The sequence below is a fragment of the Geotrypetes seraphini genome, chromosome 2 (genome assembly GCF_902459505.1).
Source record: "Geotrypetes seraphini chromosome 2, aGeoSer1.1, whole genome shotgun sequence".
Lineage (NCBI taxonomy): Eukaryota > Metazoa > Chordata > Amphibia > Gymnophiona > Dermophiidae > Geotrypetes > Geotrypetes seraphini.
In genome coordinates this window covers 242,159,345-242,183,636 of record NC_047085.1, presented here as the reverse complement: position 1 = coordinate 242,183,636, position 24,292 = coordinate 242,159,345, and the positions used below count along the sequence as shown (strand labels likewise).

Genomic DNA, 24,292 nt, shown 5'->3' with positions numbered 1-24,292 from the left:
TCTGTCCCAAAGTCCTGCCACCCTGCACTGCCCCGAATCTCCCCAAAGTCCTGCCACCTTGCACTGCTCCGAATCTCCTGCTCTCTGCCTCAAAGTCCTGCTGCCCTGCACTGCCCTTCCCCGTCCTGCGAGCCCGTGGTTTTAACCCGCGGGTTTACAGTGGGTTAAAACCACGGGCTCGCAGAACTCAAAACTACTAAAAAAAAAAAAAAAAGACTGCGGTTCCAATGGGCATGCGCAGACCATCTACAGATGGTCTGCACATGTGCGATCCATGCAAGCAGATGGAGGTGTTCTTCCGATCGCTCCCATCTGCATATTTTACTTTTGTGAATTTGTCGGACCTGCCCGGGTTGGTCTCGGAGCGAGCAGGTTACTGAATCCGTTCCTTGGTAGGAACAATTCTTTAAAAGTTTGATACCTTATCCAAAGTGCCTTATTTATAGCTGGGTGTGGTTAGAAACAGATCAAGGGCTTTTATTGAGTTATGTGCATGCAGTGACATAAGCGAGAGTGAGTGGTGCCCCTCCCCACCCTCTTCTCTGCCCCCTCCACTCCCTTCCCTTCCCCTGTGCCTCTTTAATTGTCCAGGAACTAGCAGCATCACAAACTTGCTGCCCACATTGTATCGGATTTCCCTCTGACGTCACTTTCTATGCACGGGATGCGGAAGTGACGTCGGAGAGAGCCGACACGAAAGCGGGCAGCAAGTTCATGATACTGCTGGCGCTGGGAAAATTAAAGAGGTATAAGGGAAGGGAAGAGGCACACATGTGTGATGGGGAGGGGCACTAAGACAGTGCCTGGGGCGAACTGCCCCTCACTATGCCTCTGCCCTCTACATTACAATATTGTGCACTAATTTAAATGCTTATTTAGGAAATAGATCCCACTGGTAATAATGAGACTTGCACATTAACACATTAATGCAACTAGTTAATTAGGTAAATAAACAACTATCAGAATACATAGAACAATTTTCTTGTTTACATCCAGCTCAATTTGGGTTTTGACCTAAACATAGCACTGAATTGTTATTGTTAACATTAGGCTTCAGGCTTATTTAAAATTTGATAATATCGCTTATAATACTTCTAAGCATCAAGAGTGAAATATTGCTTGAGTTTGGGTTGTCAATCTATATTATTATAATTTGATATTAGTAAAGCATTTCATTTAGTAGATCATTCTCTATTAATAAGTAGATTAAGTGATTTGGGTTTGTATGGATCAGTTATTAAATGGTTCAAAGGATTTCTTACCAATTGGAGCTATTCTGTAATCAAGGATAGAGTTTTCTCTAAGGGCTCCTTTTACAAAGGTGCGTAAGGGCCTTAACGCGAGGAATAGCACGCGATAAATTGCCGCACATGTTAGCCGCTACTGCCTCCTTTTAAGCAGGCGGTAATTTTTCAGCTAGCGCTCACTAATCTTGTACGTGCACTAAAAACGCTAGCGCACCTTACTAAAAGGAGCCTAAAAGTCGGAACTCTTTTTTCTAGAATTCCACAGGGGTCTTCTATTTCTCCTATTCTGTTTAATATTTTTATGAATTCAGTGCAGACACTGGTTCTGTCTCGTGAAGATTTTTTACTCTCCTATGCTATTGATATTTTTTGGTTAATTCCAGTGAATAAGGATATTGCAAAGATCAAACTAAGGGCTCCTTTTACGAAGCCGTGTTAACAGCTTTATGGCACGCAGCTTTTTAGCGCACGCTAACCCCCGCGCTAGCCAAAAAACTATAACCTGCTCAAGAGGAAGCGGTAGTGGCTGGCGCAGCTGGCAAATTAGCATGCGCTATTGCGCACGTTAAACCGCTAACGCGGTTTCATAAAAGAAGCCCTAAGATCAGGGATTATATTGGAAAACTTGAAAGATGGGCTCTGTTCCGCAAACTGAAATTACATACAAGACAAAAGTTTTATGTTTAATAATCAGTTGTTTTTGGTTCCTACATTGATCATATTGGAATCTGGAATTTCTCATAAGGTTGAAAAAAAACAAAAACAAAGTACTAGGGGTTTTATTAGACCCCTCCTTGACGTACGAGGATCAAATTGCAAATTAATGGATAAATCCTTGTACGTATATAATGAGACAGTTGAGATTAGTAAAATCTTATTTTTTTTAACCTCACTTTGCATTGGTAGTACAAATGTTATTATCATAACTCATGTAAGTGGTATATCAAATACAATAACATACAATACAACTTGACTATTATAATTCTTTGCATTTGAACTTAAAATCAAAAATGGGGAAAAAAAATTGCAGCTGATTCAAAATATTGCAGCAAAATTGATATATGGCCTAAGATGCAATAGTGCTTCTATAAGAAACTTCATTAGCTGCTTATAGAGAAAAATATAGAGGGGCATAATCAAAAAATGTGCTTAAGTCTGAGGTTGGCAAACCGAGCAGGAAAAATATCCATTTTCAAAGCTGCCATATGTCTATCTTTTTTTTTTTTTTTTTTTTTTTTTTTTAAGTTTTGGTGCTTAGGATGTCTGCCTTTTTTGCCCATTTTCAAAAATAAAAACGTCCAAAAGCAAGTTTTGTAGATGCATCCACCAACTACCTTGTTTGATCGCAGCAGAAAAAAATCTCCATCAGCTGAGCTGGTTTCAGGGAATTCCCGGTGGCTCAGTTGATAGGGATTCCCCATGCCAGAATCAGCTGAGCTATGGAGCCTTACATCCAGATATTTCCCTGTTATTTCTGTACGTCCCCTGACATCTCTTCCCCCTACATCCCCCCAACATTCCTGGGCCCCTCTCCCACATCCCCAGACCCACCCCCCTTGTATGTTTGGAAAAGCAAATGGCAGAACAAATTTGCCATTTTGAGTAGGAGGGGACAAAGTCCCTGATTGGCTAAAAATGGCAATTTTGAGCCATTCAGGGCCTTTGGCCCCTCCCATCAGCATACATAATTGCAGCACGGGGGCCCTGTAAGCAGGAGGGAGTGAGCTTCCCTCCTGCCATTGCTCTTCCAAAGGTATGTGGGGGGGATTCTGGGGGATGTGGGAGGTGGTCCAGGAATGTTGGGGGATGGGGACAGAGATGTCAGGGGATGTTGTGATGTGAAGGGGGTGTGGGGGAGGTCATGGGGAGGGGTGTAGGGCTCCGTGGCTCAGCTGATCCTGGCAAGGAGAATCTCCATCAGCTGAGCCACTAAGAATCCCCCGAAACCAGCTCAACTGATGGGGATTCCTTCTGCTGTGATCAGCTGATGGTAAGCCTATGGGCTTTTGTGGGTTTGTTTTTTTGCTGTTTGGGTGATGGGAGGGAGTTGTGACCACTGGGGGAGTAAAGGGCGAGGGATCATGCCTTAAATCCTCCCGTGGTCTTCTTGTCAGTATAGTTACCTTTGTGGAACTTAGACGCAACTCAAACTGGTCTAACTGCTGGCGTCTAAGTTTCCGCTAGGAAAATTTTGATTATGGCTGGGGTACGTCCAGATTAAAGCCTGCCTGATTCCCGTCCATGATACACATCCAAACACACCCCTTTGCTCCCTGGATGTACAATAGCATAGAAGTGCTGCTGCATGTCCAGAAAATTGGTTTTGATTATCGGCACTTGGCTGTCCCTGATATTAGGGCGTCCAAGTACCAACTTAGACTGGTTTTTTGGGCATTTTAAACTTTTGATTATGAGCTCTGTAGAATTTAAAACTGTTTGTCTGATTCATCATATTATACAGACAGAGGCTTCCGATCATCTCACTTTGTTCTTGTCATGTTTGCATTATTCATCTAATAGATTGAGTAGTACATTTTAATTGCTGTTCCCCCTTTTAGAGATATACTGTATATTTTAAATGTCAATTTAACTCCTCTTTTACATATGCTGCTATTGTTGTTGGAATGATTTACCTAGGCAAATAAGGACAGAAATGAGCTATTGGAGATTTCATAAAATACGTAAAACATTTTTATATGATGGATTGTAAAGTTAGTATTTATATCCAAAGATTTGTATCTTCCCATAGAATTACTATGGCTTTTTTTCTGATGTAAATTACCTTGAAATAAATGGCATTAGAAATCTTGTATTTATTTATTTTTAAAATTTATAGACCATAAAAATATACATAAATCCTCAATATCACCTTTAGCATTAATTAACCAGCTAAAATCAGCAAAGCATTTGAAACAAAATGGGTATCCATTCCTCTCTCCACTTTTCTCCACTTCATTCCATCTCACCACTCCTTGCCTTCTTGCCTTTCCTCCGTCTTTCTCATTCCTTCATCTTTTCACATTGACACTAAACTATCTCACCTCTTAAGTCCAACCCTAAACTGTTAACCCCCCGCCCCTCCTCTTTCTACCATCCCATCTCTCAAATTATCTCCCACACCCCATGTATTAGACTAGATAAGGCCCTTAGGGCAGGGGTGTCCAATGTCGGTCCTCGAGGGCCGCAGTCCAGTCGGATTTTCAGGATTTCCCCAATGAATATACATGAGGTCTATTTGCATGCACTGCTTTCATTGTATGCTAATAGATCTCATGCATATTCATTGGGGAAATCCTGAAAACCCGACTGGATTGCGGCCCTCGAGGACCGACACTGGACACCCCTGCCTTAGGGGGACATTCTATTTATGTCTTCTAAAAAATAAATGCCCAAAAAATCTGCGCTTAACCATGGTTAATAGAATCACTCATCCATGCAGCTAAAATGTAGGCATAGCCATTTCCACCTGGCATAAATGCCTGCACCTAAATTGTACATTGATTACCTATATTCTATAAAAGAGTACCTGACTTTTAGAAATGTCCACAAAAAACATATGCCCCTCCCTTGGCCATGAGATCCTTGCAGTAGAATTAAGAACATAAGAATGGTCTTCATGGGTAAGCCCAATGGCCCATCAAGCCCAGTAGCCCGTTCTTATGATGGCCAATCCAGGTCACTAGTACCTGGCCAAAACCCAAGGTGTAGCAATATTCTGTGCTACTGATACAGGGCAAGCAGTGGCTTCCCCTGTGTCTTTCTCAGTAACAGACTATGGACTTTTCCTCCAGGAACTTGTCCAAACCTTTCTTAAAACCAGCACCACTTTAAAATATAAAGTAAAGTGTTAATTTTTACCCTAACCTATCGTATTTTCCTTTCATGTTGCACCTTTTCTATAAAAATTGTAGTTCTTCCCCACTCTCCTATTATTTGCAGTAAATCCATACGTCTTGTGCTTTTAATACTCGGATTGTCTTCCAGTATCCCCTGTTTTTATAACGATATATGTCTTTATGTAACACTACATTGTAAACCGCTTAGATATTTGATTAAGCGGTCTAAAAAATTATTTTAATAAACTTGAAACTATAGAATATGCTTAGAAAGTTGTATGCACCTCTGCTTTAAACAGGAGTCTGATAACGTTTGGGGGAGTATTCTATGAGCCTGGGAAAAAGAGAGTGTGTGGTTGAGAAGGGTATTTTAGGGAAATAGGATAGGAAGGAAAAGGGAAGTTAGGAAAGGAATTAGAGCATTGTAGTGGATTTGAATCAAAGGTTGAGAGTAGTGTGGAGTGGAAAGAGTTAAGCGAGCAGTAGGAACCAGGAAAGAAATGGGGATTAGAAGGTTGGCCGTGGAGAGGTAAAGGAAGTATGGGGATTAGAGAGTTGGTGATAATGGGAGCAGTTAGGAGGAAGAAAATGCTTGGGATTAGATAGGAAAGGATGTTTGGGGTTGGTGAGAGTGGCGGGAGGCTACAGGTAAAACGCTGTCCCGCCCAGACCACCCATCTTAGCGGGAGGGGGCAGGGTGATATGGATTTGAGCAGTCGCAGTGGGAGGAAAAGAAAGGGTTGGAGGGCAAGAGAGTCAGTTAATTTATTTACTAAGATATTGGGGTTCACTGTGTTAAGTTGGAGCTCATGTACGATACTTTGGGTTTTTGTAAGTTTTGAATGAGACAGAATATGGCATTGCGGTGCTGCTGGTCGTATATTTTGTGTGGATAGACTTAGATTGTGCTAATAGACAGCTAGTATGGTACTGCCTAGTTGTGGAAGGAAGCAATTTGTATTGCATGGTGATTTGTTAATGTTACTGTTAAGTTATATATTTTGTTGTAATAAAGCTGCAACTAATATTTTGCCACTATTATAGTATTTGAATTTAATTTTGGGAGTGTTTGGAGTAATGAAATGCAAATAGAATTGGGAGTGCCAATGTTAATTCTAATTAATGCCAATGCTTGTTACTTAGCAATTATTGGCACTGATTTGCTCGTTAACTATTTAGATTGTGTGCGCAAATTGGAATATGCACAGATTTGTAGTAGGGTTGCCATATTTCTTGTTTGAGAAAAGAGGACACCTGGCCTCACCCTGTTCCACCCCCAGTCCCACCTCTGACTACGTCCCTTTCCTCCCCCAGCCCAGCCCCCACACAAACTTCCCTGAGCTTGAAGGCCGCATTTGGAAGCCTTAACACATGCATGGAAATCGATTCAATGATGTCACACATGCATATGATGTTGTCATGGTGATGGCTGTGCATGTGCAAAGGCTTCCAGACACGGCTTCCGAGCTCAGAATTTCCAAAATCTGGACAAACTGCCAGGTTTTGTAAATCCCCCCGGGCACCTAGACAGTCCTCTAAAAAGAGGACATGTCTGGGTTTTCCTGGACATATGGTAACCCTACTGCTCAGTAGAGCTTTCAGTCTAATTTGGACGTACACACATTCATCAGGCCTAGGTTGATGTAGGCTCCAGATCTAAGGCACATTGCACATTTCTAACAGTGCACAGCCTTGTGGGCTGCCATGCATTAGGGAAGTTGCTTCTACAATCTGTAGGCTGCCAAACTCCATTTGCATCCCTCCTTCCCTGGCTACCTCTATATTTGTACTTTCTCTGGATGGACCTCTTGCCTGGAAGGGCAACCCTAATTGACAACAGGAAAATGCAGATACACAGTGGCTCTCAACCCAGTCTTTCACACATGTAGCCAGTCAGATTATCTGAATGCCTTCAATGAATATGTGTGAGACAGATCTGCATATCATGGAGGTAGTTCGGACACAATTATAGAACATAAGAACATAAGAATTGCCATCTCTGGATCAGACCCTCGGTCTATCAAGTCCGGTGATCTGCACACGCGGAGGCCCCGCCAGGTGTACCCTGGCATAGTTTTAGTCCCCAAATCACTGTATGCTTCTCTAGGGAGATGTGCATCTAATTTACTCTTACCGTATCACTCTATGCCACTCTTAAGGAGATGTACATCTAGTTTACCCATAAATTCTAGAACGGTGGATTCAGCAATTACTTCCTCTGGGAGAGCATTCCAGGTGTCCACCACTCGCTGCGTGAAACAGAACTTCCTTATATTCGTCCTGGACCTGTCCCCCCTCAGCTTCAGTCTATGTCCTCTTGTCCGTGTCACATTGGACATTGAAAATAATTGCTTTCCCTGCTCCATTTTGTCGAATCCTTTCAGTATTTTGAAAGTCTCGATCAGGTCCCCTCGCAGTCTCCTCTTCTCAAGGGAGAACAATCCCAGTCTCCTAAGTCATTCCTCATAGTCCAGGTTCTCCATACCTTTCACTAGCTTCGTTGCTCGTCTCTGCACCCTCTCTAGTAGTTTTATATCCTTCTTTAGGTATGGAGACCAATGCTGGACACAGTATTCCAGGTGCGGTCTGACCATGGCTCTGTAGAGCGGTATTATAACTTTCTCTGATCTACTCGTAATTCCCTTTTTTATCATGCCTAGCATTCCATTTGCTTTTTTCATCGCCGCCGCACATTGTGCCGACGGTTTTAGGGTCCTATCTATCAGTACACCCAGGTCCTTTTCCTTTCGGTCTTTCCCAGAGTTACACCTGACATACTATACTTGTGATCTTTATTTTTTCTGCCTAAATGCATCACTTTGCATTTTTCCACATTAAAATTCATCTGCCATTTATCTGCCCACTTCTCCAATTGATTCAAGTCGCTCTGGAGTTCCTCGCTGTCCTTCTGCGATCTGATTGCCCGGCATAGCTTTGTGTTGTCTGCAAACTTGATGATTTCACTGGATGTTCCTTCTTCCAGGTCATTTATGAAAATATTAAATACGATGGATCCAAGTACCAAGCCCTGGGGTATACCGCTAGTCACTTTTTCCCATTCTGAGAACTTCCCATTTATCTCCCTCTATTTCATGGCCTTGTAATTTCCTGAGAAGTCTTACATGTGGAACCTTGTTAAACGCTTTCTGAAAGTCCAAGTATACGATATCCACTGGTTCTCCACTATCAATTTGTCTGTTCATTGTCTCAAAAAAATTATCTCATGCATATATTCATTGTGGACATCCTGAAAGCCTGATTGGCTGGATGTGTCCTGAGCACTAAGTTCAGAACACTTGCTTTAGAAGAGTGAGAGGATAGGAAGGATTCTAGGCCCTTCCTCCATTATTTGCTGCTGCTATTTTAAGATACCCACCCATCCTCCCTTAACCAAATTACTGGCTTACTATGATCAGGTTGTAAATTTATGCCATGAAGACATAGAGGAATATGTGAATATTTCAAGGATAAGGGATTCTAATTGTATTGAAATGGACAGTACTTATGCAGTGTATTGCTTGGCTGTGATATTTAGTCCTGTATACATTCTTTCCAGTATTGTGTTCTTCATTGTAACTTGGGGGGAGGGGGGAATCCTGAGTCACCCCTAATGAAGGTAGGTGGGTCTTGACCACCATAATGGGATTGACCAAGTTCATAAGTGGAAACAAGACCTATCTACCACCTAGGCCAGTTTGACTTCACCAAGATGGCAGACTGGAGACCATTGTACTGCAATCATTGTACTGCATGCTGGGCTGGTCATACTGCTTGAAAGTTTCAGGCTGTCTGTTTGCCCAGCTATCTGCTCGAGAGGACTACAGCCTTGCTGTTATGAGACAGGCACATGGTTTGCAGCAATAGACCTGCACAAATCCCTTTTTCTTTGCTCTCCCCTTGTGGGTGTCAGGTCAAAAGCGCTCCGGGACAAAGGCGCGAGCAGACAACTGAGCGCAGCGCAGAGGCACGCGCCGAAGAAAAAGACTGTTTTTAGAGGCTACGACGGGGGGTGTGGGGGGGAACCCCCCACTTTACTTAATACAGATTGTGCCGCGTTGTGGGGGGTTTGGGGGGTTGTCACCCCCCACATTTTACTGAAAACTTAACTTTTTCCCTGTTTTTAGGGAAAAAGTTACGTTTTCACTAAAATGTGGGGGGTTACAACCCCCCAAGCCCCCCCCCACAACGCTGCCGCAATATGTATTAAGTAAAGTGGGGGGGCTCCCCAACAAAAACCCCAGTCGCAGCCCCTAAAAATAGTCTTTTTCTTCGGCGCGCACCTCCGTCTTGCGCTCAGTTGTCGGCGCGCGCCTTTGTCTTCCGCGTTACTGTCTATGAACCCCCCTTGTGTCAAAGGGTGGGGTGAGGCTGAGTACATAGCGATGCTTCCTTTGAGCTGTGTAGAAGTCCTTTAATTGTATTTCTGCCAGTAGTGGTGCTGTTTCAATAACTTATTTTCAATAACTAAGAACAGGCGAGTTCCACAAAACTCATGAGCACCTTCCATTCTCTATTGACTTAAGACACAATATTGCAGCATCACCCCCTCCCCCCCCCCACACACATTGACAATAATGCAACTGGAGGACTCCCACACAGCTTATAGGAAACATTGGTGCATATAAAATATATTGGGCTGATATTAAAAAGCAGTTCTACTAATAATGCAATAGAGCAAGGAGTGGCATAGTGGTTAAAGCAACAGCCTCAGCACCCTGAGGTTGTGGGTTCAAATCCCATGCTTGTCCATGTGACCCTGAGCAAATTACTCAATCCTACATTGCTCCAGGTATATTAGATAGATTGTGAGCCCACCAGGACAGATAGGGAGAATACTTTAGTACCTGATTGTAAACCACTTAGATAACTTATGATAGGCAGTACATATATGCCTAAAATAAATAATAATGTAGAAACAGTAGTTTTAAAAATTCCACATTTTTTCTGGATACTCTATTAGCACTCATAGGAATCTCCATTTATTTATATAGAACAGTCCCAGTTCATATAGGTTATTAATATTTATAAAACTGAAAGACAAGTTTGTGTTATGAAATCTCTTCCTCAAAGAACATAAAATCTATTTTTCAGTATGTGGAGCTTAAGTGGCTTCCTATTGATTACCCAGCGAGTAGAAGAAGTTAAAATCAAGCTTATGGACTTCACAGTTGTGCATTCTAACCAACGATTACTACAAATGCAGTGTTCTAGGATGCTAAATATTAGCTTAGCAGGTGCAGCCAAACAGCATGCTTAGCCACTTACTTGGCAATCACTGTAGGCTCTCAAATAAACAGTGTAGTCAACTGGCCAGCAAATGTATAAGAAATGTTATCTATTGAAGATGAAGAACATAAGTAGTTCTGAGTCAGACTAAGGTTCATTAAGCCCAGCACCCTCTCAGAACTCAAGAAGTAGACTGAGTTTTTACAGGTAGTTTGTGGGATAAACAGTATATTTTCCAAGTCTAAATGGAAATGACCCCTAGCGGTAGTTTCACAAGATTGCCGCTAGGGGTGCCATTTTGTCAGTGATGCTGGAGTGGCCAGACCAATGGAGCATCACTACTGACCTCCTCCCTTTAACCTCACTGGGTCTCCACCCCAAAAAAACCAACATGGAACTGAAGGTAGCCACAAGGGGGAGTTGGAGGAGTGGGGGCCCTAAATTGGGGGGGGGGTGTCAGTCAAGGAAAGGTTTTGGAAAATCTGGAAACTCTACCTTTTATTAAGGTGTGCTAACCGATTTATTGTGTGCTAAAGATTAGTGCGCTAAATGCTAAGATACCCATAGGAATATAATGGATGTCTTAGCATTTAGCACGCAGTAATCTTTAGCATGTGCTAAATCGGTTAGCACACCTTAATAAAAGGATCCCAAAATAAAATAAATTAGAAAAGGGCCTGAGTTTCTCCAGATTTAGAATGAATAAAAATCCTTGTGCTGATATTCATTTTACATGCCACATAGGTAATGTCCCTCTAGGAGGCTCCTGATAATGGACCTTGCAAGTGGTAGTGCAGATTGCACGAGCATGTCTCTAAGATTCCTGCCTCTCTTATAGGCTACCATAAGACCTTTAACACTGAAAGGCGACAAGCTCTGCACAATATGCTAATGCTTCTTTAAAATTCTTACTATGTGATATGACATATACGTGAATGGCAAAGCACTGACAATTTATCACCCTTTTTCCTATAAACAGAATCAAATAAGATATGACCTCTTTCCTAGATTTTGTTAAATAACATTAAATTAATTACCGTACATAAATGACATTTTAAAGACAATTATGTGGCTACAAATGTAGTTTAGATTCTTTGTGAATTTAAATAAATAATACTTAATTCCTGCATATTTCAACTCTGATGTGGGCTCATGTGGGCTCCGGTGATATACAGCCAGGGCGTGCATAGGATAAGTGGCTGAATTTAGGAAAGCTGTCCTACATTCAGCCGCTTATCTTATGTGGGCCCATGCTAAATATTAGAATGAGACTCGCATAAGCATTTTTCTTTTTAAACAAAAAAAATCCTTCGTAGTACCATAAGCTGCCATGAAAGATCACAGCAGCCATTGTGGGATAGTACTGTCAAGGAGCAGGAATGAGGGGGCTGTGATCCTGCCCCCAAAACCCCCTCGATTGGACCACCGGGGGGGGGGGGGCTTTGCTGCTGGTGGAGGGAGGGAGGTTGAGAAAAATAGGTCATTATTGAGGGAGTGGGAAAAGCAAGCTTTTTTAAAATAAATAAAATATATTATGTGGGTCCTGGCCCTGTATTCAGCTGGGGCCTGCATATCTCTTATGCAGCTCTGGCTAAATGTTGGCTAGGCCTGCCTAAGCTCCAGGCAGGCAGGCTGCCCAGAATTATCTCCCAATCTTCAATACTGGTGCTAAGATATAGTGCTAAGATATAGGTGGAGGCGCTCCCTGTTTAAAGTTAAATATAAGCCAAGTAAAGATTATTCATTTATGATTCATTATTGGATAAAAGAAAAAGAAAAAAGAAAAAATATATTAAATAAGATACATTTGGATCCCATGAAGATCGGATTCTATGGGTTTTCACCCATTTGAATCTATGGGCAATCTGACCCTCTGAGGATCGCGTATCTCATTTCTCCTTATGAATGTGGAGTATATTAGTACTATTACACTGGAAAAATTTTTCTCTTTTGGTATAGTTAACATATCAATTCCAGTTTTTGTATAGCCATTTATTTAAGGACTCTAATTAAGATATGGCCCAGCAGCACTGAATATTAGGAGATAACATAGCTGACAAAAATCAGCATTTAAAAAAACACTGATCACCACTGGCTGAATATCAGGGGGATATGTCTCAAAAATACAGGGCTATGAATATGTTAGTGTGTGCTAAATCATTTTAATGTCATTAGTCTAAGAATTAATATGCATTGCCAATTAAGGGCAATTTGATAATCGAGGCACCTAAATTTACATTCCATTTGCATGTTTAAATGTGCAGAATACTAGGACTTATGCATATAGGTGCCATCAGGATGACTGAGAGCTATTCTGCAATTGTGCACATAACCAGGGCAGGATTAATTCATCGAGGGCCCCTAAGCACACAAGTACACTGGGCCCCCTGCCCCGCCCCACCATGCGCCCAGGCAGAAACAGGAAGCTGCGTCAGAGGGAAGCTATGGGCAAGCAGCACTGCTTGCACAATTACAGTTCCTGATGCTTTTCTTACCCACGTTGCTTGCTTGTCTTACTTTCCGTCGCTGGTGGTGGGGGGGGGCATGTTGCCAATCGGGGTGGGGCCCATGTTGCCGATCGGGGGGACCCACATTACCAATCGATGCTGGAGGGGTCCATCACCCTTTGGAAAAAACAATGTTGATGCCCTCCTTCATCGGGCCCCTCTGACCATTTTGGGCCCTAGGCACATGCTTACTTGGACTATTGGTTAATCCTGCCCTGCACATAACTTACATACCCCTAATTCTATAACTTGCAAGCACAATTTTACTCTAAGACTTCCTTTTACCAAGGTGTGCTAACAAATAGACCGCACTTTGGGCTCTTTTTACTAAGCTGCACTAGCGGTTTTAGCGCACACTGCATTGCCATGTGTGCTAGCCATTAACGCCACCATTGAGCTGGCGTTAGTTTTTACGCGTAGCGCGGGGGGCAGTGCACGCTGATCTTAGTAAAAGGAGCCCTTGTTTTGGTTCTTGTATTGGGGTGGGAGGGAAGGGGAAATGTTTTTGAAGTATTTCTATGATTGACGTAAATGCATTTTGAAGTTAATTATACATCTATGTATATTTTAATGCATTGTTTTTGAATGAAAAAATTAATAAAGATTTATTTTTAAAAAAGATCGCACTAAGGGGTCCTTTTACTAAGGCACGCTAGCTGATTTAGTGCACACTAAACGCTGACGAGTTCATTATACTCTATGGACGCACTAGCGTTTAGCGTGCGCTAATATTTATCACACACTAAATCGGCTAGCACGCCTTAGTAAAAGAGGGGGTAAATGCCTTCCTGGCACTTAATGCATATTAATTAATGAATGTGTGTTAAATCAATTAGCACATCTTAGTAAAAGGACCTCATAAGGCAGTGGTCTTCACTGCAAGGCCCATGGAACACTGATGACTCTCTGGTGGCCCATGGAGCCTGTGCAGAACATCATCCCCTTGGTTGAGATCCAGAACTTTTTTTTTTTTTTTAACAGCGCTGCAGTCCTGCATTCTTCAGGCTGTGGGCATCATGAATGAAGGAAACACACTGCCTTTGGTGGCCCTGGAAGTTTTCCCTCTGCTACAGCTTCCTGCCCCCGCAGTAGGAGGCTGAAGCAAAGGAAAAGCTTCCAGGGCCACTGAGGGCAGCGTGTTTACTTAACTCACTCTGCCCGCTACCCGGAGATCCCAGGATTGCAGCACTGGAACAAAAAAGTGCCAAATTCCAATGGGGGGGGGGGCAGGAAAAAGGGAAGAAGATGCCAGACCTCTGAGGGAAGAAAGATGGGGAGAAAAAAGGAAGGGCAGAGAGTAGGAGGAGATGGAGTGGAAAGGAGACCAGAGAGAGGAAGGAGATGGTGAGGAGGGGAAGACATGGAAAGGTAGACAGATTGAGAAGGAAGCAGAATAATGGAATAAAATTGAATTTTAAAAGTTAATGCGAAAGATGGATGTAGGGCAGGAAGTGAATGAGAGTAAAGTAGCAAATGGATAAGAAGGTATTGGAAACCGAGTTAAGAGCACGGACAAAAGGACGTGCAGCCAAAGCCTAGGGAAAGATGGTTAGAAATGCACACATCCCGCACGTGCACACTGACCATCTACATGCACATGCAGCTCTCTCCTTACCACCTGCACCTCCCCGCGGCCCTCTTTGGCGACTCGGCAGGGGCAGCGATCAAGACAGGCTGCTGATGTTGGGACGTTCCCTCTCTGAGTCCCGCCTATTTTGTTTCAACTTCCTGTTTCCGCATAGGTGAGACTCACAGAGGGAATGCCCCAACGTCGGTAGCCTGACTTGATTGCCCGAGGCTGGGTGGAACAGCAGATTTCCGCCAACACCACCGGGGCAGGAAATTTAACCGTGTCGATCTTGCCGGCCCTGCGCAGACCAGCAGGAATTTTCTGCGGACCAACGGTTAAAGAACACTGTACTAGACCATGTCAACAAACATTAAATAATTGTATTAAAATGAATGAAAGACATATTAAACCTAAAAGTTTCTGATATTGAACTGTTTTTGTTTCTATTTAACCAGTTTATCACCTGGCTAACCCTAATTTTCACATATCGAAATAGACTTATATGTTTTCAAATGTATTGTCTATCCCTAAAGATGTGAAGTATTAAGTTTTAACTTTGTATTCAAGTCATTGCATATTTTTATTTTCATTGTACACCGCTTAGAAGTTTGATTAGGCGGTATAAGAAATTTTAAATAAACTTGAAACTTGAAACTTCTTACTCAAGATTGCTAATATAATAATGTTCTTTCTTTCTCTTTTATTTTTTCCAGTAAGTCAAAGATGATACCCTGTACTGGTGTTCTCTAAAAGCCTCTATGTAAAGGAATTGATTATTTTACCCAGCTTTTGAGATGTAACTAGAGTCATACTTGTCATCAATGGGAATCTATACCATGGACCACCAAACAAGAACATTTTGTACGGTTTTTCGGAACTCAGACTAACCTTCCATCTTAAAAATATATATATTTTATTGGATTACAAGTAAGAAAAGAAACAAAAAAGAAAACAAGGCAAGACAAAAGAAAAAAACAACCTTGGTTTGGAAATTTATTCTACAATGAGAATTACAAGAACTTCTTGCATTTGCCCAGTCCTGGTGTGTCTCTGTTTTGTGCAGAGGTGTTATGGAGCTGCTCACCACAGCTCCATCAAGGTGAACAGAAACCAAACCAAACAAATTGAAGGCGAAACGGAAGTACATCATCGTCCTAAGCGTGGATGGGTATGGAATCAGTTCTTTGTTTTAGAAGAACATATAGGACCGGATCCTCAGTATGTGGGGAAGGTAAGTCTTGCTGCAACTAAGAATGAGATGTTGGAGTAGCCAATGGCATTTTAACTATTATTATTTTCTCTCAGACAAATCAAAGGATTGAAATCTTATATAAAGAAACGGTTAAAAAAAAACCAATAATAACAAAAAAAGATTTGAGTAAATTATCATGAATATTTAAACCACAGAATAATTTGATATCAGTTTTTACAATATTTACAATTTGCACATGAAGATACTGGCATTTACATATATACAGTATATTATACATGTGTAAACCACACTTTTAGATTGCAAGTATTTACATCTGCTTATCCACAGATCGTAAAGATCTCAAGGGAGCGTTGCTTTGGGGGGGGCAAAATAAACACTAGCAAAGGGACTTCTATTTCTAATGAATAAATATATTAAATATACCTATAGCAGGTAGAATTTAAACAGAAGACCATCAGTTAAAAGACAAAAGCGGGGTGAACTTAAATTGCTAGCCACCAACATATCTGCATTCACCAGAGCAAGCATCTAGCCACTCCATTGTTGTTGTCTTTCTTAGGTTAGTGATAGGGTTTTTACTTTTTAAAAAAATAATATTTTGACATATACCTTGAGCAATCATGTAGAAACTCTTTAATCCAGTGTATTACAAACTGTGTGCTGCAGTACACTAGTGTGCTCTGGTAGATTCCAGGTTGGCCGCGAGATGTCAGTGAGGAGGAGAGGGGCCAGCTGACTGCTTAGAGGATGTGCCTCTTGTAACGATAGGCACATCCTGTAGCCAGTCAGCCGGCGCCTTTGCCTCTCCTCCTCACCAATGCCTCTGTTCCTTCTCCTCCGGCGGCAATAGGAGGCTCAGGGCCATGGCTGGAGGACATCCTCACATGCATGGACGTCGAAGTGATGACATTATGCATGTGCGTGATGTTGTCGTATCAACGTCCATGCGGATGGAGTGCCCTCCATACGCTCTCCCGAGATTAGTGTGCCGCAGCTTAAAAAGTTTGCGACGCACGGCTTTAATAGGGCATTATTGTTGGACAGTAGGCACCATTATTTGTATCAAACCAATCTGTGTCATAATGACACTTATCACTCACGCCTAGTAGAAAAGATTAACGCTGGCTCTTTCTAAGCTGCAGTAAAGGTTTCACTTAACTGTCAAAAAGCATCCACAATTTGGATAGGGACACCTTTTGAAAGCTAAGTGAAAGGTTTTTATTATATTATATGTATTATAAGATTATGGGCTGCATTGGTCTATATACTATAAAGGTAGTAGAGGTTTTGGCCTGTGATGGTTGTTTCTTACCCAAGCTATTGAAAAATACTTTAAAATGTTCTTGGTATAAGAGTATATTGAGGTCTTGTTTCCACATTTTATCACTCTTTGCTCTGTTTAAAATATTGTGCATTACTAAATGATTAAGGGGTGGTTATAGTATAAAGTCCTTAAACTTGAAGGAGGGGGAGGAAAGATCCAGCAGACCCTTAGACAGAATCCATGGACTCATGGATTGGGAGTTGAAACCCCAAGCTACAGAGACCCCAGTGGACTGGAAATCAAACTTGAGCATTCTTAGAGAACACCAATGAATTGGAATTAAGATAAGTGAAAGGTTTTTGAACGTTTAGATTTTTGGTTATAGCAAACACAAAGTGGGAGGCTTCAGCTGTGGAAAAGTTCTTTATGCAGGTGTTTGTTATTGTGGTTGAAATGGAAGAGGGTGAAGTTTCTGGCTCTTACTAAGAGCCATACCATTGCTGCAGGACTTTATCAGCAGGCAAACATTGAGGTGCTACTTATTAACTGTGTAATAAGAAGTGGACTTATTGGGTGCGGATGAGACTGGGATTGATTTGCATATAACTTTATAGCCAATGGAGAAATAGAATTTATTTGCAAATCCACAGGCTGCTGAGAAATTAATTACATCTTTGTGTTACTGTGTGGTATATTCTTGTAAAAAAGACTAGTTCCCAAGAAAAGAACTGTTCTATATTGCTTTATCATATACAGTACTCCAAGATATTCGTGGGGGTTCTGTTCCAGAAACCCCCGTGAATGTAAAAAAAACTGTGAATATGTTTTTTTTAGGCAGGGGAGACAGGCGAGGGCAGCTGGAGAGGCAGGAGAGGGCAGCCGGAGCGTCGGCGAGTGAAGGAAATCACTCGCTGTATGCTCTGACCACCTCTTCCTGTACTAAAGTTGGGCCTCACCAATCAGGAGCTGCTGTGACACGCAGTTCCTGATTGGTGAGGCCCGACTTTAGTACAGGAAGAGGCGGTTGGAGCATACCAAGAGTGATTTCCTTCACTCGCCGGCGCTCCGGCTGCCCTCTCCTGCCTCTCTAGCTGCCCTCTCCTGCCTCCCCTTCGTGGTCAGAACATACCGTGAACCGTGGACTTGCGGTGGTGCACTATATATCTATATGAGTATATCTATTTCTATTTCTCTCTGTATGTATATACAGTACAGTACACACACACCACACACACACACACCACACACACACACACCACACACACACACACACACCACACACACACACACACCACACACACACACACCACACACACACACACCACACACACACACACCACACACACACACCACACACACACACCACACACACACACACACACACACCACACACCACACACACCACACACCACACACACCACACACCACACACACACACACACCACACACACACACACCACACACACACACCCACCACACACACACACACCCACCACACACACACCACTCACACACACACACACCTTCCTAAATTCAGAATGTTATTTTGCCACTGCAGCTAAAGAGTGTTCTTATTTAAGTGCCAATTTGCAGAAATTAAATTCTAAGCTTTGACATTGGTTTTGATCATTGATTGAACCATATCCATGTTGTTCTCGTTTTGGTTGGGCTGAGAACTTTACAGCACCCCTTCATGTGTATATATGACCGTTTATATTGACAATTTTGGTAAATCTTACCCTGAATATGAAGAGACTGGGGAAAAAAAGGCTCTTCTAGCTTTAAAGCTTAGAGCCCCATTATACAAAGCTGCAGTAACGAGTCCCCGCATGGCAAATGAATTAAATAGGCATCACATTATCCATGTGGGAATCACTATCACAGCTTTGTAAAAAAAAGCCCTAATGTAGCATGGATCCTTTCATTGCTTAATCCTGGAGTGTAGGCTATACATTATTCTTTTGCTTAAAACTTTTAGCTGGGTAGGCTGTGCTTTACACCATTTTCTTTGCTTTAACTGGATTTTGCAAGTCAGGATGTAAGTGGCATAATAACATAGTAAATGATGGCAGATAAATACCTGAATGGTCCATCCAGTCTGCCTTGTAACTACATGCATTACAATTTCATAACTGAATTGTTTTTTAGGCTTTTTTGGGGGGGGCCACAAACCTTAGAAGTCCATCCGGTACTGTCCTTAGGTTCCAATTAATGGAGTTTCCGTTGGAGCTTACTCCAGCCTATCCAAGCCATCTCCTTTCAGGGATTCAGATTGTGAAAGTTTGCTCTTCATATTCTAGTTAGAGATCCTCTCAGTGTTATCAATGTGAACTACCATCACCTTGCGTTCTGAAGGTGCAATAGTTTGTCATTGATGGACTTCTCAAAAATGCATTATGAGAACACAAGAACTTCTGCTATTTCCATCATAGGAGTAATGCTGTGAACCAAATTAACTGGACCACTGAGGGCTCTATCTGATATTCAGAAATTTTAAAAAATATTTAAAACTACATTATTTTTAGAAGCATTTCAATAAAAGATATGTTGTTTAATGCTGGTTTAAAGATAAATGGTACTGTGAGGATCTATGAAATCTTGGTTTTAAGATGTAACTATTCATTTGTAATTCAAGATATTTGTATAAGTTTTGTTTATTTTATGTTTATTGCTTTTGTAATGCCGCTTAGGAATAGGCAGTTGATAATTTTATTTATTTATTTTTTTTAAAGGTTATTTTCTCATTTTAGCACAGGTCCCATTTTATGCAATGAGGTCTAGTTACTACCGGTAATAGTAACTGACAGCTGATGGACATTATTGAGGTCTATAAAATCCTGAGGGGTGTAGAACGGGTAAATGTGAATTGATTTTTCACTCTTTCAAAAAGTACAAAGACCAGGGGACACTCAATGAAATTACATTAAAATACTTTTAAAACAAATAAGAGGAAATATTGTTTCACTTATAGAATAATTAAGCTCTGTAACTCATTGCCAGAGGATGTGGTAACAGTGGTTAGCATATCTAGGTTTAAAAAAACATGTCTGGATAAGTTTCTAGAGAAAAAGTGCATAGTTGTTACTGTGACAGACATGGAGGGAGCCACTGTTTGGTCTGAAATTGGTAGCATTGAATGTTGCTACTATTTGGGTTTCTGCCAGGTACTTGTGACCTGGATTGGCCACCATTGGAAACAGGATACTGGATTAGATGGTCCTTTGGTCTGACCCAGTATGGCTAATCTTATGTTCTTTGTAATTTGTTTTATATGTTGTAGCTGTTATTTTTATTATGTATGTAATTATGTGATCCGCCTTGTTAAAGGTGGACTATAAATAAAAAAAACTATACACTATAACAGTAAATAACACATCATAATGATAACCCACATTGATATCTTTCCCCCTAAGTGCCTACACTTACATATGAAAGTTGCATGTTTCTAGTGTTGATGTTTTTTCCACATTTATATTAGTAAAATAAATGTTTTGGCTGTACATAAGCACATCCATATGCACCCATGTAGGTATTTTAGAAAAGGTTCTATATCAGTAAATCCTAAATTGTAATTTTCCTGGAAATGTCCAGCTAGTTTCTTTTGTAATCCGCCCAGAACTGCAAGGTACGGGCGGAATAGAAGTCATTAATGTAATGTAATGGAAATCCTTTCTTAAATACCATCAGAACTGAGCTCATCCTTTCCTGGATGTCTCAATTCCGATCTCTACTTTCTTTCTAAAATGGAGCCCTACATATTATTCTAAAAACATAAATTACTAGACTGGTCAGATTAAATACCTACCTAGCTCAATATCTAGTCTCTGACTATGGTAAGCAGTTGTTGCTTAGGGGAAATGCACAATGAACAGGGTATATACGAGAGGCCACTGAAAAGTTCTCAGCCCAACCATATCATTGAAACGAGAAGTGTCAAGAAAAGCGTGGAATAACTTGTAAGTTTAATGGCTCCACATCATTATCTTCTTGGTTAGGCTGAGAACTTTTCAGTGGCCCCTTGTACAAATGTGCACCTCTGGTATAATCATTCAGTTTCTAGCAGTCAAGGTATAAGGACAAATTATCCTTGATTGTTTCATAGCCTATGATTGATATCTCTTTCATAAATTACTTATAACAAGATTTGGGGATCAATTAATCAGGACAATTTTCATCAGAAAAGACTTGATTCTAACACATTTTGACTTCTGGGGACAGTTTAGTGGTAATCAGACCTTGCTGAATAGCACCTGCCTTAACACTAGATATGTGAAGGAAATGTAAATAAACTTTCATTATAACTTTCATCATAGCCAGAGAGTGTTCTCCCTGCTTCCCCGACGCCAGGCCAGGCACGTACAAGTGCTGGGCCCACAAGCCTTCCCCCCCCCCCTGGAACTTCCTCTCCGATATCAGAATTGATGTTGGGAGAGGGGGGGAGGCTTGTGGGCCCGGTGCTTGTACATGCCTGGCCTGGCGTCGGGGAAGCAGGGAGTACAGAACGCAATCGACCTTTTGGGCACCCCTTTTCTAGAATGGACCTGTTTGACCAAAGATCTAAACATGCTCTTGATTCTGTTCATCGCCAAATTGATGCCCAGCCTATAAATGTCTCTGCAAACTCTCATGAGAATTCACTGGTAAATTAAAGCCTTTAAATGTTTCTTGAAACATGTCACATCTGCTAAAACTCTAAGAGCCATGGGTAATTGATTCCCTATTTTCCTGATCCTAAAAATGAAATGGAGCATGCCCAGGAAGGGTATTTTAAATAGTCAGAAAGAAAACAGATGAGTCCCATCTGAGCAAAGGGCACCTGACAGTTTATACATTTTAAAAACTGTATTAAGATAAAATGAGCCTTTCTCTGTAAGGCTCTATGAATCAATAATATTCACTATAATTCAGAATTTAAGCATGGTGTCCTTCTCACAGTTACTCGCAGCTTGCATCTTTTGTAGGTGGCTGAATTTCAAGGGAGAATTTCAACTTAGACTATTTTGAATTATACAGTACATCTATTTTAAGTTAAGGAGGTTGGTCGAGTGTGGAAAAATAAAGGGTGTTCAGATATGAATATCTAAAAATTACTTTGAGGCCCTTTTACTATGCTGCACTAGAAGCTAACAAACACCTAACTCAGCTAAAAATGGAGGACTACACAGCATATACATACTAACTGTGTGCTAAAAAATATTTATTTTTATTTTTGTTTTAGAGGGGATGTGTCATGGGGAAAGAGTGGGCACTCCTGAGCTAACCAGTTAGTGCAGTGTCCCGCAAACTTTCTCGAGCCATGGCACACTAAAGGTAGTGGCCATGGCTCGAGGCACTCGGAAGTGCACAGATATCACCGTGACAATATCATGTGCATGTGTGACATTATCACATTGATGGCTGCGCATGCACGAAGGGCTCTGAGATGCCTGTGTGTGTGTGTGTGTGTGTGGGGGGGGGGGTGCTAGCAGGGAATAGGGCCAGAGAGGAGAGGCGCTTGCACCCGCTGAGGCACATCATGTAGGCAGTCAGCTGGTGCTGGTGCCTCTCCTCCTCCCCGGTTGCGTCAGAGAAGAAGTTTCCACCCGCAGACGCACGCGACTTCGGGCAGGCTCCGGCAGCTTGAAAAAATTACACATTAAAGTAAAATAAGTCACAAAGGTAAGGGGGAGGGAGATAGATGCAGCCGGTAGGTAGGAAGAAGGGAGGGAGGGGAGCCGCTCATGATCGGTGACCGCATGCGTTCCCTCCCTTAACTGCGGAGACAAGGCCATTCACCGCTCCACGGGGTGGTGGATGGCCTTGTCCCCGTACCTGCAGTGAGTACTTTTTCCCTCCACCCTTTCGGCAGATTACCTATGGTAACCCGCAGGTAACAGCCACCGTGTCATTCTCTAGTAGGTGCCCTACCACCACCTAATTGTTTTAATTGGTACACTGTGCCAATTAAAAAACAAACAATTAAAAGCTCTTTTTTTAAAAAAGTAGGCACCCACAGGCGCCTACAAAAAGGGCACCAGAATTGTGTCTACTGGGTTTGATGGGCCTTCGGACTATCCCAGTATGGCAATTTTCATGTCCTTATGATAAGCCCCTCCGAGCACTAGGCCATTTATTTGCTGTGTTAGGCATGAGTTTGCACTTAACGCAGCTCAGTAGCACAAGCCCCTCAATTCCTTTGCATCTCAGACTCGTATGTCAAGACAAATGCGACAGAATACTGGAGGGATCAGAGACCAACTTTGAAATGCTAAAAGAACCAGACCTATTGTTCAGATTTTCCTCTCTGAATTGTCTGCCTTGACCTCATCTGTAAAAAACTGTTGATCAAATGTGAGTTGCTTGTCATGCTCAGAATGTCAAATGGTACAGTTTCCATTCACCTGAGAAGATAGATAATGTTAGTGCTAGGAAACTAGGGGCTCCTTTTACCAAAGTGCGCTAGCGTTTTTAGCGCACACAGGAAATTAAACGTGCGCTACTCCGCGTGCTACCCTTCTAGAACTAACATCAGCTCAATGCTGGCGTTAAGGTCTAAGGCACGCGGCAATGTGGCGTGCGCTATTACGTGCGTTAGTAAAAGGAGCCCTAGGAGTGACTATGTGGAAAAAAAAGTACTTATTCAGCTATAACCAAACAGTATATAATTTGTGTATACTGTATATACATACATATATATATATATATATATACTGTATATATATATATATACAGTATATAATATAATACTGTATATAATTTGATGATCCTCTTTGTGAATTTTATAATAAACTCAAGATGAGATTTAATAAATGTTGCAATCGATCAAAATGTAAGAATAAAACATGAAATGGTTCTATATGTTGGGCCCTTAGGGTCAGATTCTATAAATGCCGCCTACATTATATTACTCTAGGTTTCCTAATTGCGGCCACCTAGCAACACCTAAGTTCAGGATTAATTACATCTTTGTGTTACTGTGGGGTATATACTTGTAAAAAAGACTAGTTCCCAAGAAAAGAACTGTTCTATATTGCTTTATCATATATAGTACTCCAAGATATTTGCGTTGGTTCTTTTATAAAACTGTAACGTGTTTTTAGTGCCAGCCGCAGTGGTAACTGTTCCGACGCTCATAGGTTTTGTAAAATGGGGGGGGGGGAGGGTTAATCATTGTGGTAATGAACTGCACCGGTATTCAGACAAATCCCCCCTCCCCCATTAATTAAACAATTTAAGAGTTTGGTGTCAAACTCTCAGGCTGCCTAGCAACTGCCTAAATTGAGGCGTCCTCCCATGTCTAACTACGCCTCTCTCAAACAGTGGGTGTGATTATGGTTGAAGAATAGGCGTGGTTGAGTTAGGCACCATTAGGCATCTGACATAGATACTGCCAAATAAAATGAGTGAAAAGTTGGCACAATGGAGTGGTGCCTATGTCTAGGAAACCTAG

At 41.7% G+C, this 24,292-nt stretch overlaps 1 protein-coding gene across 5 annotated transcripts in view; it reads left to right on the top strand.

The window, feature by feature from the left end:
* The window catches only part of CDH18 (cadherin 18), a 1,088,060-nt gene that overhangs the window by 356,048 nt on the left and 707,720 nt on the right, over positions 1-24,292 (top strand). For all 5 annotated transcript variants that reach the window (XM_033935275.1, XM_033935273.1, XM_033935270.1 and 2 more), the window contains exon 2: positions 15,100-15,617. In XM_033935275.1, coding sequence (XP_033791166.1) covers positions 15,390-15,617 — 228 coding nt within the window. In that variant the 5' untranslated portion in view covers positions 15,100-15,389. The remainder of the gene's footprint in view (positions 1-15,099; positions 15,618-24,292) is intronic.